This window comes from Chinchilla lanigera, unplaced genomic scaffold (genome assembly GCF_000276665.1).
Source record: "Chinchilla lanigera isolate Chin_1 unplaced genomic scaffold, ChiLan1.0 scaffold00001, whole genome shotgun sequence".
NCBI classification, from domain to species: domain Eukaryota; kingdom Metazoa; phylum Chordata; class Mammalia; order Rodentia; family Chinchillidae; genus Chinchilla; species Chinchilla lanigera.
In genome coordinates this window covers 14194039-14209133 of record NW_004955402.1, presented here as the reverse complement: position 1 = coordinate 14209133, position 15095 = coordinate 14194039, and the positions used below count along the sequence as shown (strand labels likewise).

Here is a 15095-nt window from a genome sequence, read left to right as displayed (position 1 = left end):
GCGGCTCCTCGGGGCTCGGCGGAGCGCGGTCGTCGGGCGCACGGGGGCCGCCCCGCGAGCTCGGGCCGAGTTGGGGCTCAGTGTGGAGAACTTGGGGACCCGAGCGGAGTTCTTCCGCCAAAGAGTTGGACGCGCTTCGGGGAAACCCCGAACCCTTTTCCGGATCAATCGTCCGTTTGCATCTGCAGCAAACGTTTCTGCGCTGGCTGTGCGGGCGCTTGGGTGACGCGGGGAGCGCGGACACGGTCCTGAGCGGTTATATAAATCGTGACAAAAACACCACGAGCCGCAACGGGGCCCCCGCCGCCGCTGCAGTGTTGCTGCCGGGGGTGGACACAGTTTCTTTATTATGCTCTACCCTGCCTTGTTGTTTCTGAGCAGGGTAGCATTCCAAATTTTAGCGAGCTAGACTCTGAAAAAGTTGCTTGCTAACTGTAGGAGTTTCCGCTAAATACTTGCGTTTTGTTTTCTGCACTGGCGCAAGGGTGAAAAACGGAAGAAAAGTCAAGTTTTAGTATCACTCCGACTATGGTGGGCCCACAGATTACGTTAATCGGTTTGTTTACTGGCAGGTTCTTTGTAGCATGGCATTTGACATTTGCCCAACTGTTGCTTTAGGTTATGAACAACCCATCCTGGCAGTGCCTGGCAGTGCAGTGATTTCTTATAACGCGCCGCGCTGAGGCTACAGCCTGGCAGTTTATTCTTTGTTTTTGTTTTGTTTTCCTACAACAAGTTGTTCTTACCTAAGATATTTATTGTATCATGGGTGATTATTCAGAGGATGTTGATCAGTTGCTTCATCCTCAGATGAAAACAAAAATAGATTAAAAATGAAACGCCTCATCTTCAGGGCCAGGTTTATTAGGTATGAGGCAGACATTCTAATGGCCAGACGATGTGAATTGGTTAGCTTGAGGGTTCATTTAGTGCATTTAAAGAGCAAGTTTCTTGACACCCAGTGATTGTATTTAAGAAATAGCAGCGTTCATGAGAGGGGGATTTTTTTGCTCCTCAGAAAGAGATTATGGTAAATGTGTAGGAAAAACTCACAGTTAATGTTAAATGATCTTCGCTTTTAATTAAAAGAGTTAACATTAATAGTGGATTATGGTCTTGTGCTTCATGCGTTCATTGAGTCCTGGAAGTTTGGGATCAGGTTCAGGGGATCATCTCTTGTCCCTTGATCTTTAATCTTACTAAAATTTAAGTGCTTTGGTCAGGGTAGCTAAAACTAACTGCCCTTATAATCGCTACAGTCAGTACACTTCTCAGTGCCACTTTATTTAGATGGATTGTTCAGCCCTCAAAACCAAGACTGTTGGAATTGTGATAAGGTGATAGAATGATAAATTGGTACGATTTTATTTTTTAAACTTTTGAGGTGACATACATATATAAAGTGTATATAAATATATGAAGCCTATATTAAATACTGTATATGCATAGGAGTCATTGCATTATTATTATGTCATATTCGGAGAGTCACAAAACTGTACTGTTATAAACCTAAGCTAGCTACTACCTCATCAGGCGTCTTGGGCTGAAGTTTTCATGTATTTACTTCACTCTGGACAAGGACAGACTGTTTTCCTCACTACCACTACTGATGTTAGAATGATGGAAAACCAACTTGGACTCCTTTCTTACCTGGCTAAAACTACCGTTACAGAGGGAGGAGGGTGAAGGAGGAGAAGGTAGGGGGCATTAAACAGAATGAAGATGTGTTCTGTACATGTACCAGCTTCCCCCAGTGAATGGAATCATGTACTACAAACACGGACCAATAAAAGTGAAAATTAATAATAACGTAAAGCTACCATTACAAGTAGCAGAGGCATTGAAATAGTTGAATATAAAAGAAACTGGGTTTTGTTCTTCTGGGCTTCAGTTAATAATAGATAGGCAGAATAATTGAAATAGAGATTAAAATTATTGTTTAAACATATCATTTTAAGGATATGAAAGATCTATACAACGTAAAGAACAAGACCTAAATAGATTTTCTTTATAAATAAAACATTTCCAGGAATTGCAAGGGAAAATGGTTATTGAAAGGATTGGCCTTATGAAGGTTATATTACATGTTCCAGGAGATTTATACAGTTTGGTACATAGTGAAGTTTTGTGTGAGAAAAAACAACTCATGAAATTCCCTTTACAATTTGTTAAAGTGAATTTTAAAAGAGTCTGTAGCAGCAGGCTGTAAGATTAGAAAAAGTAATTTTTTTTGGAAACAGGGTTTTGCTGTGTAGTCCAGGCTGTCCTGGAACTCAACAGGGATCCTCTTCTTGCCTTAGCTTCCCAAGTGCTGGGGTTACAGGTGTGCACTACCACACCCAGTGAAAAAAGTAATTTCATACTTTTGTTATTAACAAAAATAAAAATACTTCGTAGAAGCACATTAGCAAAAAGTACTATTAAGAGAATTTTATGTTTCTCTGCTTAAATGATTCTACGATGAAATGATTGGGAGAACAGTGTTTTGTTATTGGATCCACTTTAAATTTCTTAGCCTTTATTAATGCTCTCCTTTTTGAGTTACTATTTCTTAAAATTTTACTTGATATACCACATTTAACAATAAACCTTTTCTAATTTTATTGCAGATGTTGGATGAAAATAACCATCTTATTCAGTGTATAATGGACTATCAGAATAAAGGAAAGACTTCAGAGTGTTCTCAGTAAGATTAAAAAGAAACTTTATTTTGGTTTTCTTTGGTAGTTTTTACTTTACATTTTAATAACAGCTTTGTTGAGTTATAATTACACTGTACAATTCATTGTCTTAATGTATTCGTAGAGTTGTGCTGTTGTCACCTTAGTTATAAAACATTTTCTTCACTCCATAAAGAAACACCTATTTGCAGTTGTTGCCCACCCTCTGCACCAATCTCTGACCCCTTGACTGGAGATACTTCCTGTAAATGGGTTCAAACAGTGTGTAGTCTGTTAAAGTGTATGCCTATTGACATGTACATCAGTACTTCATTCCTTTTTATTGTCACATAATCTTCTGTTTACATTATTTGTTCATCAGGAATGGACGTTTGGGTTGCCTTCACTTCTAGTTCATAATATGTCTATGAACATTCGTGTACAACTTTTTGTATGTGTATTGATTCTTGTAAGAAAAATTTTTTTGGATCGGGGATATAGCTCAGTGGCTTAAGCACCTGCCTGGCAAGTGCAAGGTCCTGAGTTTGATTCCCAGTACCCCCCCCCCAAAAAAAAAAGAAAAATTTTTTTCTCTGGGGCATTGAGTGGGTAGGTAACAGTTTTTTTCTGTATTACCCTGCGTTATAAAATAATGGCTTCAAGTTTGTTCATAGTCTGATCAGTAAAAAAGTTAAATCTTCAGCTACATAGTATGTTTAGTTGTGTATATCTCTATATCTGTCTGTATCTATCTATCTGTCTATCTATCTATCTATCTGTCTATCTATCTATCTATCTCTCTGAGAGGAAAGCAAAACTTTGATGTAATAGAGACTTAATTTGTAAGTACCAGACTTGCTAATTTTTAAATGATGTGTTTGAAGTCAGTGGTATACCCTTATAGAATCTCATGTGATGGGAATAATTTGAATATTTTATCAAGCATCTGCAGGCACTACTGTCTAGTAGGTACATAACATATGATGATGTGTGATCTAAAAAAAGTGAATGTTTAAATTAAAAAAAAGAAATTATTAGAGTAAAAGAAGACTGCCATCAGTCTCTTGCGAGGTACCCTTGCTTCAAACTTACCCCATCGTTCTTGCCAGTTTCAGGAGCAGTTCTGGAAGTCTTCTTTCATGAGTGTCTTGAGTTGCACTGTCGTGGCTGCCTTGGTGTTTTGAGTCTATTCAAAATGTTTACCTTTCATTGTCCTTTTGGCTTTGTGGAGAAGCCAGAAGTCACTTTGTGCCATACCTGGTGAATAAGGTAGATGAGGACTCCCTGTAATATTTTTAGAGTCTGCCTATTTGTTGGGTGACAGTTGGCAGCAGCATTCAGTATATTTTTGATCACATCTTGTGAAGACATAATAAAGTACTCCAGAACTGTTTCAAAAAGTGGTAAGGACAATGTGATAATTGTATTTGAAGGGAATGGGGAGTATTTTTAGAATTAAAGGCAATGTGTCTTTTACTGTAATAAATTTTTAAAAATTTAAACATTTACTGTATATTTTGATCACCCCTTATATGTAATTTTAAATTTTCCAGTAAATGTAGTAAACGAGTAATAGAGACAGGTGAAACTAATGTTGATAATATTTTTAAAAACATTTCTAAAGTACTGTCATTTCAGCTGGGCATGGTACATGCCTGTAATCCCATCACTCAGGAGGCTGAGGCAGGCAGATGTCCACAAATGTGAGGACAGCCTAGGCTACATAGTGACCTCAATGTCAGCCTGAATTACATAGAAAAACCTTGTCTCAAAAAGACTACAGAAAAAACTCTGTCATTTCAATATATAATTAATGTAAAAGTATTGATGAGCTCCTCTGTATTCCATTGTTTCATACTGTGTCTCCAAAATCCATTTTGTATGTTTACGTAGTAAACCATCGCCTTTTGGATTAGTTACATTGTGTGCGTACTGGCTGCTGTGTTGGGCATCAGAATTTAAGAATATTTTATTTAGACCATTGTTTTGGTGCATGCCTGTCTTTCCTAGAGGAGAGATCTTACTGGTCTGTTCCCAGGCAGATATTCCCAGCAAACCTTGGTTTCCTTGGTTTTTCTTCTGTGCTAGTCTCTTGCTGTCATTTGATTCACTCTTTATCTAATCTCATTACTTATTTTCTCCTCTGTTTAAAACTATAAAATAGGAAAGTAATATTGATTGTGTAAAAAAATTTGAAAACCAAAGTATAAAAATTGATGTATAACTCCCACTGCTTTGTTTTTCTCTCCTCTATAGGGTTAACTGTTTCTAGTGCTTTAGCATGTAGTCTTCTAAACTTTTTTTTGTGTATTTACGTATGTTTTCATATATATTGTTTTTCTAATGTTTATGTAGGTTATAATTTTGTTGTTTTGTTGTTTTGTTTTTTGGTGGTGCTGGGGATCAGATCCTGGGCTTAGGCAAGTGCTATACCACTAAATGCATCTTCAGACTGAGGTTACAATTTTGAATTGGAATTACAGGTCAGAGATGATGCTAAATTGTCAAAATACCCTGCAGAATGATGATGTTGGTTTGCTTTCCCTCAACTGGGTTTTTAGAGTCTTAGTTTTAAATTACCCCTGCCAACAGTGGGTATTAGCCATCTTTTAAAAATTTCTGTACATCTTATTGGTTAAAAGTGAAGTCTTAAGAAAAATACATTATTTTGAAATATTTTCACGCTTCAGAAAAAGTTTCAAAGATAGGACATGAAATTCATTGAAATTTCTCAAAAATAACATTGGCTTACTTGCTTTTTCATTTCTTCCTCATAGTTTTTCTGAAATGTTTGAGAATAATTGCATATATGGTTCTTTAAAAAATCTCAATGTTTTCTAATAGCATTCTTAAATTGCTAAAATATAATTGTTAAAATAAAAAGAAGATATTATTATCCAGTGTTTCGAGCTTTTTCAAATTTTGCCATTTAGCTAGGCGTGGTGGCTCATGTCTGTAATCCCAGCACTCGGGAGGCTGAGACAGGAGGATTGTTGCGAGTTCAAGGCCAGCCTGAGCTACAAAGTGAGCTCAAGGCCAGCCTGAACTGCATAGGGAGACCCTGTCTCAAAAAAAAAAAAAAAATTTGCCATTTGTCCCATAAGTGTTTCTTTGGTCTGGGATCCAGTGCAGGTTCAGATGTTGCAGTTAGTTTGCAGATCTTGTCAGTATACTTTAATCTTGAACTGTCCCTCAAATAGTTCATCTTTCATGATGTTGGCTTTGTAAAAGAGTACAGACCAGTTATTTTGTGGGATGTCTCTCTTTTGTAATCAATGTTTCTCCGTGGTGAAATTCACATTACCTTCTTTTGGCAGCAGTACCACAATTGCGATATTGTGTTCTTCTCAGTGTGTCTCCAGGAGCTGTATGGTAGTAATTGTCCGAATACTGGCAACAAGTTTGGTCACTTAATGGTGCCATTTTTGCTAACAGAAAGTTACTCTTTTTTCCTTTGAAATTCATACATATCTGTTGCCTCAGCCGCCTCAGGAGAGATAATTTGAGATATACATATTATGTTTCTCATTATACTTCAGCACATTAATTGTAGCATCCATCAGTGCTTTTTGCCTCAGGTAATAGTGTCGTAGTTGTGAAATAGTGACTAACACACTTATTTGTAATCCTGCTGTCAGAAGGACATTTCCCAGTTTTTCCCCTAGTCATTAGTTCATTCTGTATTTCTACTTGAATGGACATCTACATTCTTTTTTTTTTTTCTTTGTGAATCGAACTCAGGGCCTCATGCTTGCCAGGCAGGCGCTGTACCACTGAGCTAAATCCGCAGCCCCTATATTCTTACTAAATTCTCTAGGTTATAATTTATTATTCTAATGCTACTTTTTTTTTTCTCTCATAGTTCCAGGTTTGGCCATTGGGAATGCCTCTGGCTATCTTCTTGACATGTCTCTATTATTTTTTGAACATTTTCTTGTATCGGGAAATGCTCCAGTCTTACTGTTCCAGTCTTTTTTCCTGTGCAAGTCTAGAATCAGCCATTTCTCTAAGCCCCGGTTCGTTTTTTTGTAGAATAGTGTTTAGAAACTAAAATGTACGTTACCTTATTTTTCAGTCACTTTTCATTTTGCATTTTACGGGCTGGGAATGTAGCTCAGTGGCACAGCACCTGCCTGGCAAGTGCAAGGTCCTGAGTTCAATTCCCGATACCAAAAAAAAAAAAAAAAAAAGGAATTCTTATTTTGCATTTTATATGTACTGTTTGTTTCTGGATGTTGCCTGTATATTTGAAGAATTCCTTTAAAAATTACCTAGCTGATCTCCTTCATTTTATGAATAATCATCAGTGATAAGCAAAAAGGTAGCCAAGGATTGATTAAAATTGGGAGGCAGTGCTTAGAACTACTATTTTTACCTAAAGCTTTTAAGAACCCAGTTAGAGCCAAGGGATTTGATGGCACAGGACGTGTCAATTTTTTATTGGACACAGCAGTACATGTCATGGATAGTAGATGTGCAGAATTAGAACCAACTTTTACAACTTAAGTCAGCAAAAGTTTATACTGTTGTAGTCTTTATATTCTTTGTCATGTATTTCATGGTCATTTCTGTCCTTGTCTGAATATTGGAATGGACCTCATTTTTTACACTTGCATTTGATGAAAATGGGGTTTCAGTTGATTTAGAGTGGAAACTTAAATGCTGTTCTTTCTGATGAATTTTATTACTTTTCTTCTTTGTCTTTCTTTCTTATTTTTTTAAGAGATGGAGGCTGTCTTGTCCAAGCTGGCCTAGCCTCCTGAGGTGGCTGTGACAACAGGTGCATCCTGGTGTTCATAGCTTCGATGGATTTAATTTTTATTCTTATCTTCAGATCTCTTTTTCAGGGTGTTGGGAATGATTCTTGAGACAAGGGCAACAATTTTTTTCATTCCAGCCTTAAGAAATACTCTTTTTTTTTTTTTTTACTGTAAGAGAGGCAAAAGAAGAGTAAGTAGAAGCTTCAGCAAAGACAGCCATCTGGGAATTGATATTCTGTCTCTAAATACTTCCTTTAAAATTGACTGCCTGAAGCAGTTTTTTAAAAAATTAAAAAACTGTTTTCTGAGAACGGTATATGCGTTGTAAAAAATTAGAAAAATAAGTATGTTAAAGTAAGGGAATGAGCACCATATTTCAGCCACTCCAAGAGTTTTCACTCATAACACGTTTGTGTCTATTGCAAAGTTATACAAATATGCCATAGAGTGTAGTCACAGAAGCTTGTGGTCTGAGTGTGCCCCAATCTGTTCCCTTTTACATTCTGGTGACGTGTATGTGAGACTGTATTATTTTTCTCTTGTGTTCAGTTGACCGTTTTCTAAAAATCCTGTATTTGCTTCAGTCAGCCTTTAATTTTTGTATTTTAGAGTGGTTTCAACTATTTGAGTGTTATATAAGTAATTCTGATGCAAAAGTTAGTACTTGTTGTTTGAAGGAATGTAATTTTAAATTTCTACTTGGGAAGATAACTTTTATTCTATCAAATGTATTCCTGCTGTCCTCTAAATGTGCTTTTCATGTTTCAGGTAAGAATAATTTTTAAAAAGTATAATCTGACTTTTCAGCTTTTTAAATTAAATCAGTATATTTAATAGTTATTTTACTTTCTGCAAGGTAATTGATGTAGTGGCTCTTACTGCAATCTTTGGAAAGTGAACTCTCATTTAATAGGTTAATAGTGATAGATATTTGGAAATATTTGTCAGTTTTTATTAGGGCTATACCATCATCAGACATAAAATGTTGACTGTATTATACATCTGCTAGCTTACAAAATAGTTACCATCCTCAAATGTAACATGCTGAGTATGTTTTATGTCTGCTTTCAGCTTACATTTGATTTTTTTATTAATATATAGTATTTTAGATGTAAGTGTATACATTAAGAAAATACAGCCGTATGTTGCTTAATGATTGGAACATATTTTGAGGAATGCATCGGTAGGCAATTTCGTCATTGTGCAATATACAGTACACAAACTAATGTGGCCTAATGTCACTTACTGATATAATTTGTGGGCCCACTTTGTATATACAGTGGTATGTGCAGTTGCTTTTTGACTGAAGTGTTGACTGAATGATTGTAAGCTCTTTCAGCAACAAATTAATGTGCTTATGGAATAATAAGTGTTAAGTATAGTGATGGATGCTTATATTCCCACCCACCCAGGAGACTGAGGTAGGAGGATTGCAGTTTTGAGGCCAGTGCAGGCTATTTAGTGAGCCTTTTCTCAAAATAAAATTGAATAGGACTGAGGCTGTAGATCAGAGGTATAGACCTCTGAGTTTAGTCCTTGGTGTCCCTTACCCACATCCCCCCAAAAAAAGAAAAGGAAGGAAAAATGAAGTTTCTGAGGAAAATATTTAACATGGTTTTTCATTTTGGTAGTCTTAGCTGGGTCCAGGTTCTTCTAGAGTTTTTCTACTTGAATTTTAGGTGACTTGTACATAGATTTAGAAAAAGTATGTGAGTATCTGTACATTATTTTGTTAGTGTTCATCTTTGAGTCTAGCATTATCTTCACATAAACATACTTGATGAATGCTTTTAAAAACAATATAATTTCATTGAAAAGAAAACCTACTGAAGTTGAAACAGCTCAATAAAAATATTTATTTTTTTTCTACCTTATGTTAGAGAAAATGACATTGAGGCATTGGAACAGATTTGAGTGGGTTCTGTGGATTAGAGAATAATAGTGTATCATTAATTTTCCTCATTATGGTTGTACTGTTACATTAGGGAATGTCCTCATTTTTGGGAAGTTGATACTGAATATATGTTGGCAACTGAGATGATTTGGAAAAAAATCTGTGTGTATACATATGTATATTTACAGACACAGCAATAGGACAGATATAAAGTATTAACAATTAGGCACTCTGGAAGAAAGATTTGGGACTCTTTCTCCCCCTCTTTTCTTTTTTCAGTCCTCTCCCTTTTCTTCAACCCTTCTCCCCTTCATTTACAAAGACTTGCTTCCATTGTATCCTTTTATTTATTTCTTCTTTAGATCTGGGACTTCTTTTTTTTTCATTTTTGATTTTTTGAGACAAGGTCTCACTATGCAGTTCACACTGGCCTTGAACTCACTATGTAGCCTGGGCTGGCCTCAAACTCATGGAGATCCTCCTGCCTCAGCCTCCTGAGTGCTGGGATTACAGGTGTGTGCCACCATGCCTGGCCAGATTTGGGACTTCTAAAAAAATAATTTTAAAATTAAATGATATAAAAAGGATTCAGTAATCTGTCTTAAAATTAAACTATTCCATCAATGACATATTTATAGATATTTAAAACTGCAAGAGATTTAAGTGATCTACTTAAAGTTCATTATTAGACAAATGAGAGTGGCAGATTAGATTTAATAGCGTTTTAACACTGACTTATTAAGTGCTAATCAGAATAATAACTTACTACTTATTTTGAGACAGGAGTTTGCTATACATTTGGATGGTTTTAAACTAACTATGTGGCCAAGTCTTGCCTGGAACCTGCAGCAGTCTTCTGCCTCCTGAGTGCTGGGATTACAGGCATGTGCTGCCATGCCTGGCTCATAAAGCTGAATTTTTTTTAGAGTTACGAATACAGTGTCTTTTAGTAAGATTTGATACTTAAATTTTTATGAATTGGCCAGTGTTCCTGAGAAAATCTTACACTGAATATGTATATGCTGATACTCAGAACAGAAAGAACTAAAGGAATAGACTTTGAAATGAGTTATGTGTTCTAATTAAAAGTCTTTGGAGCTGGGCATGGTGGTGTACCTGTAATCCCAGCACTCAGGAGGCTGAGGCAGGAGGACCACTCCCAAGTTTGAGGCCAGCATGGGCTACATAGTGAGTTCAAGGCAGCCTGACCTACATAGTGAGACCCTGTCACCAAAAAAAAGTCATTGGTTGCTTTTCATGAAATGACAAGGTAATGAAATCCATTATTACTATTACTATTGTTATTATTATTATTATTTATATCCTTTTTATGGTGCTGGGGTTCAAACCTAGGGGCTTGCACATGCTGGGCTGAATGCTCTGCCTCAGCCGTGAACTGTAGATCGCCTGGCCTTGAAGTCCCAAATCTTAAATTTCATTTAAGACTGCTGCAGAAAAATGAAGTAGTTCCAACTAGCAGGTTAGTGATATTAGAAGAATTTCAGAAAAATAATTGTGTTTTGATCCTTGTTTATGTAAAAATGATTATAAAAAATAATAATGTCTTGGTACATTGAGGAAAAGCATTTAAAGTATCGACATTTTAGTACAGAAACTTTGTTAATGAGAAGTAAGTTTTTTCCTAATAAAAAGTTGTGAAACCAGTTGTTTGTAACAGAAATAAGACATTACCAAAAAATTTACTCTGATTCCCTTTATGATGTTTGTTTAGAAAATTATTTCATTTTGGACCTGAATCAGGATACTTTCTCTGAATAAGATTGTTTTGACTTACTTTATTATTTTAATTTGTAGTTAGTATTTGTAGTAAGTGAAATTTTAAGACAGCCTAACAATTTGATGCGGATTTTAAGTTTGTGTTTATGAGGCTTGCTGTCTACATGCACTAAGACCAAACACTAGTATTTGGTCACTACTACCAGTAATTTTATTTATTTTTTGGTACCAGGAATTGAACTCAGGACCAAGCAAGGCGCTGTGCCGCTGAGCTATATCCCTGACCCATACTACCAGCATTTTTAATCTGGTTTCATCTGAATTAACTTTTACAGTCATGGAGTTTAGCTAAACCATTTCATAAACAAGATTATAATATGCATGTTTATTTTCCAGTGTTGAGAATTTAGTTTATTTTTTAAAGTTAATCCTTAGTTTTCTTAGTGTTTTGGCATTTCTCTTAAACTCTTTTTAACATACCGTTTTTTCTGTGACTGGAAATTAGGGGTTGTCTTGTGAACTAGATAAATAGTATAACCACTTTACCTTGATAGATAAGAAGTGTAACCACAGCGGGCTTATTTAGTCATAACTACAGGAATGAACAGGAATGAATTACAGGAATGAAAATGTGTGATTCTCACCTCTTTCCTGGCACTAACAGAAGCTCTTGCTTGTATGTAGGTGTGAGGCTTGTTGTATACCAGCAATGGCAAAAGGAAGGGGATAACGTATTTCATTGAATTCCTTCATTTGGGTTCTCTTTTTCAAAATCTAATGTACTATATATGAAGCTAGTCATACAACAATTAGTCTGTTTGCTAGCTATGTACTTTTGTACAAATTAGCATCCTGTCTATACCATAGCTTCCTTATCAGTAAAATGGAGAAACTAGAGCTCCTACATAAGTGTTGATTTGAATATTCACTGAGATATATGTGTATAAAACAATTATAGGGCTGGGGATTTTGCTCAGCAGCACAGCGCCTGCCTGACAAGCACAAGGTCGTGAGTTCGATTGCTGATACCGGGAAAAAAAAAAAAAAACAATTATAGCAAAATGTAGCACATGGTAAGATGTTTTTGTTCATTATTACCTAAGTGTTATTTATTGTTTAGAGTTATTTTGCAAAGCAAATAGGAAAAGTTGATCTGCTGTTGATGTTCAGGTAATATACCTTTATTAAATTCTAGAAGTGATTAGAATACTGTTTGTATTTAAGCAGATAGGAGTAAAATTATTTTTTAATGCTGATATTTGTTTTGTTTTAATAGGTATCAGCAGTTGCTGCATACAAACTTGGTATACCTTGCTACAATAGCAGACTCTAATCAAAATATGCAGTCTCTTTTACCAGCTGTAAGTACCTTAAAACTAGTGTGAAGTAGATAGTTTTTATTGTTAAACACGTGGTATGGCATGTTTCTGTGTAGTGAATTTTGAATTTTGTTCAGTAAATCCTGAATTACTCTGAGAATGTAAAAGTAGTCTGTATTATCTAAAATTTTTATTGTTTTGCTCTCACTTAATTTGAATTCTTTCACCTATGATCACTACCCTTTCTAAGGAAATTGTATCCACTCACCCGTCCACCAGCCTACCTACCTCCTTCCCTATTTGTTTTGCTTTAATTGCACAGTTAGTATCATAGCAAACAGTAGACATTATATTATTTTACTAGTAAATACTTCACTATGTCTCCAGTGTAACAGATAGGACTATTATTCCACCCAACAAAATTAACCATAATTTCTTAACATTCTATAATATGCAGTCTGTATTCAGTTATCTCAAGAAACCTAAATGTTTAAATGTTTGCTTGCCTCGGAATCCAAACAAGGTACATAAATAGAATTGGCTGGTATGTGTATGAAATTTTAAAATATGTATCAGTTTTACCTTTTTTAATTTTCTTTTTTGTTGGAGAAATTGAGTCATATGTTGTGTAAATTTTCTCACATTCTATATTTTGCTGATTGTATCCTCATGATGTTGTAAAATGTTCATGGGTATTTTAACATGTTCCTCAGTCTCTTATTTCATGTAAACTGATAGAGAGATTTAGTTAGGTTTAGTTTTTAGTTATCCATTTTATTGGTGGTGGTGTGGATTTCTTGTTGTATTGCATCATGAAGAACATGTTAGTGTTGTAGTTGTTCCATTTTTAGCAGTGTTAGGGTTGAACAGTGGGTACAGTTTATACTAGTCTAATTAATCTAAAGTTTTCTATTTGCCTTTCATGTAATGCTTTCAGTAGTCATTTATGCTTTTGTTTTAAGATATCAGAATGATACATTTCTAATTTTACAATCCTTCTTACTGTTATGAGCTGTAATTCTTTTAAAATGAAGAGCTTCATTTCATCAAACATTTGGTTATTGAGAAATTAGAGAGCCCTTACAGGGAAGTCAGGATAAGGCTTGATTCTGTCCCTTCATTAGATTTCAGAATTGCAAGTTGGTCTCTGGCAATTTGCAAATGTACCCAATAGATTTTGTGTTTTGTGTTCAGACTACAGGTGTACCACACTGTGCCTAGCTTTGGTTTTTATATTTTTAATGTGTTAAAATTCATTGCATTTATTCTCTGTGATGCACAAATTATCTTTTGTTGATCAGCTAAAGCCTTTTAATTTGACTTAATTTTCTTATATGACTCTAGTATCTGTAGTTTCCTTACTTTCAGGATTTGAGAGATAAGATTGATTATATATTATGCCCCACAACCGGAATCAACTTTTTAAAAATGGGAATATTAGTTAGGCACCACTGTTTGAAAGCTTGGGATATTTATTATCACTGGACTGTCATGGTTTCTAGGCCTTAGTGAACAGAACTGGGTAACTCATTTTAACAAAAGAATTAAATATTGAGATCTTAAATGATACATTCATTTCAGGAAAGGATTTTTACTTTTGACACTATATATGAGTGAAAATACTGCTTCTTTAATGGCTTTAGTATATTTGCTTATTTTATATTACTTTATATAAAATACATTAGTAATGCTTGTTCTTAAGATACCTCCTGCTAGAGATATTTTATCAATACATTTTGGGGGCTGGGGATATAGCTCAGTGGCGTAGTGCCTGCCTGGCAAGTGCAATGTCCTGAGTTTTATTCCTGGAACCAAAAAAAAAAAATTAATACATTTTGTTTTATCTTGAAATAGTTCTTTTTGTATGTAGCTATTGCCATTAAGCTTCATTACTGGCTAGGTAGAATTTATTTTTCTGAATAGTGGGAGGTAAGGGTTTTCTTTTTGTTTCCACGTGGACTGGTCTCTATCCCAGCATTATTTATTAGAAAAACAAAAAAACTACATTTTTTTTCTATTTTATTATGCTGCCAAAGTTATATCAGTTGTCTGTGTATGTGTGGGCCTGTCTGATCTCTGTTTTACTTCATTGGTCTCTTTTCATAAATTTCACTTTTGTTAGATTTGATGTACATTAAAGAAGTTCTTACACCCGCCCCCGAATATCCTGGCAATTCTTTTCATTTCTGTGTATCCTTGTACATACATATATAATCCCATTGAGATATTTTGTCTATTTACTTTGACTTTAGTAAATTTTGGGAGAGTTGATATTGTTTCAAAATTGTGTCTTCCAAGTCATGAGCATTGCACATACTTTCATTCTTGAATATCTGTCAAGGAAGTTTTATGATTTTCCTTTATGTGGATTTGTGCATTTCTCATTGGATTTGCTTTTTGAGGCCATTTTAAACTGGAGTCAGTTTACATGGAAATGTAATTGATTTTGTATAACAACCTCGCTCATCCTTATTTCTGACAGTTTTTCTGTGCTGTATTCACAAGCATATAATTTGTGAATCAGTTTTGTTTTTTCTTGCTCATCTTTATAGATTCATTTCTTTCTTTTGCCTTATTTTTTTGGCTAGGACCTCTGGCAGCTTTCTAACAGAAGACACCCTTGTCTTGTTCCTGATCTCAGAGGAACAAGCCATTAAATGTGTTCAACCATTAAATGTGATGTTTGGTATATGTGATATTCTGTAGCTATCTTACCAGAGTAAGG

The 15095-nt window shown here is 35.2% G+C and overlaps 1 protein-coding gene across 3 annotated transcripts in view; it reads left to right on the top strand.

Annotated features, from left to right (window-relative positions):
• Ss18 (synovial sarcoma translocation, chromosome 18) overlaps positions 1 to 15095 on the top strand; it is a 70207-nt gene that overhangs the window by 1334 nt on the left and 53778 nt on the right. For 2 of the 3 annotated variants that reach the window (XM_005372727.2, XM_005372726.2), the window contains exons 2-3: positions 2610 to 2686; positions 12328 to 12412. In XM_005372727.2, coding sequence (XP_005372784.1) covers positions 2610 to 2686; positions 12328 to 12412 — 162 coding nt within the window. Of the gene's footprint in view, positions 1 to 1571; positions 1698 to 2609; positions 2687 to 12327; positions 12413 to 15095 lie in introns of those variants that run through there. The other variant, XM_005372728.2, reaches the window with a different exon arrangement.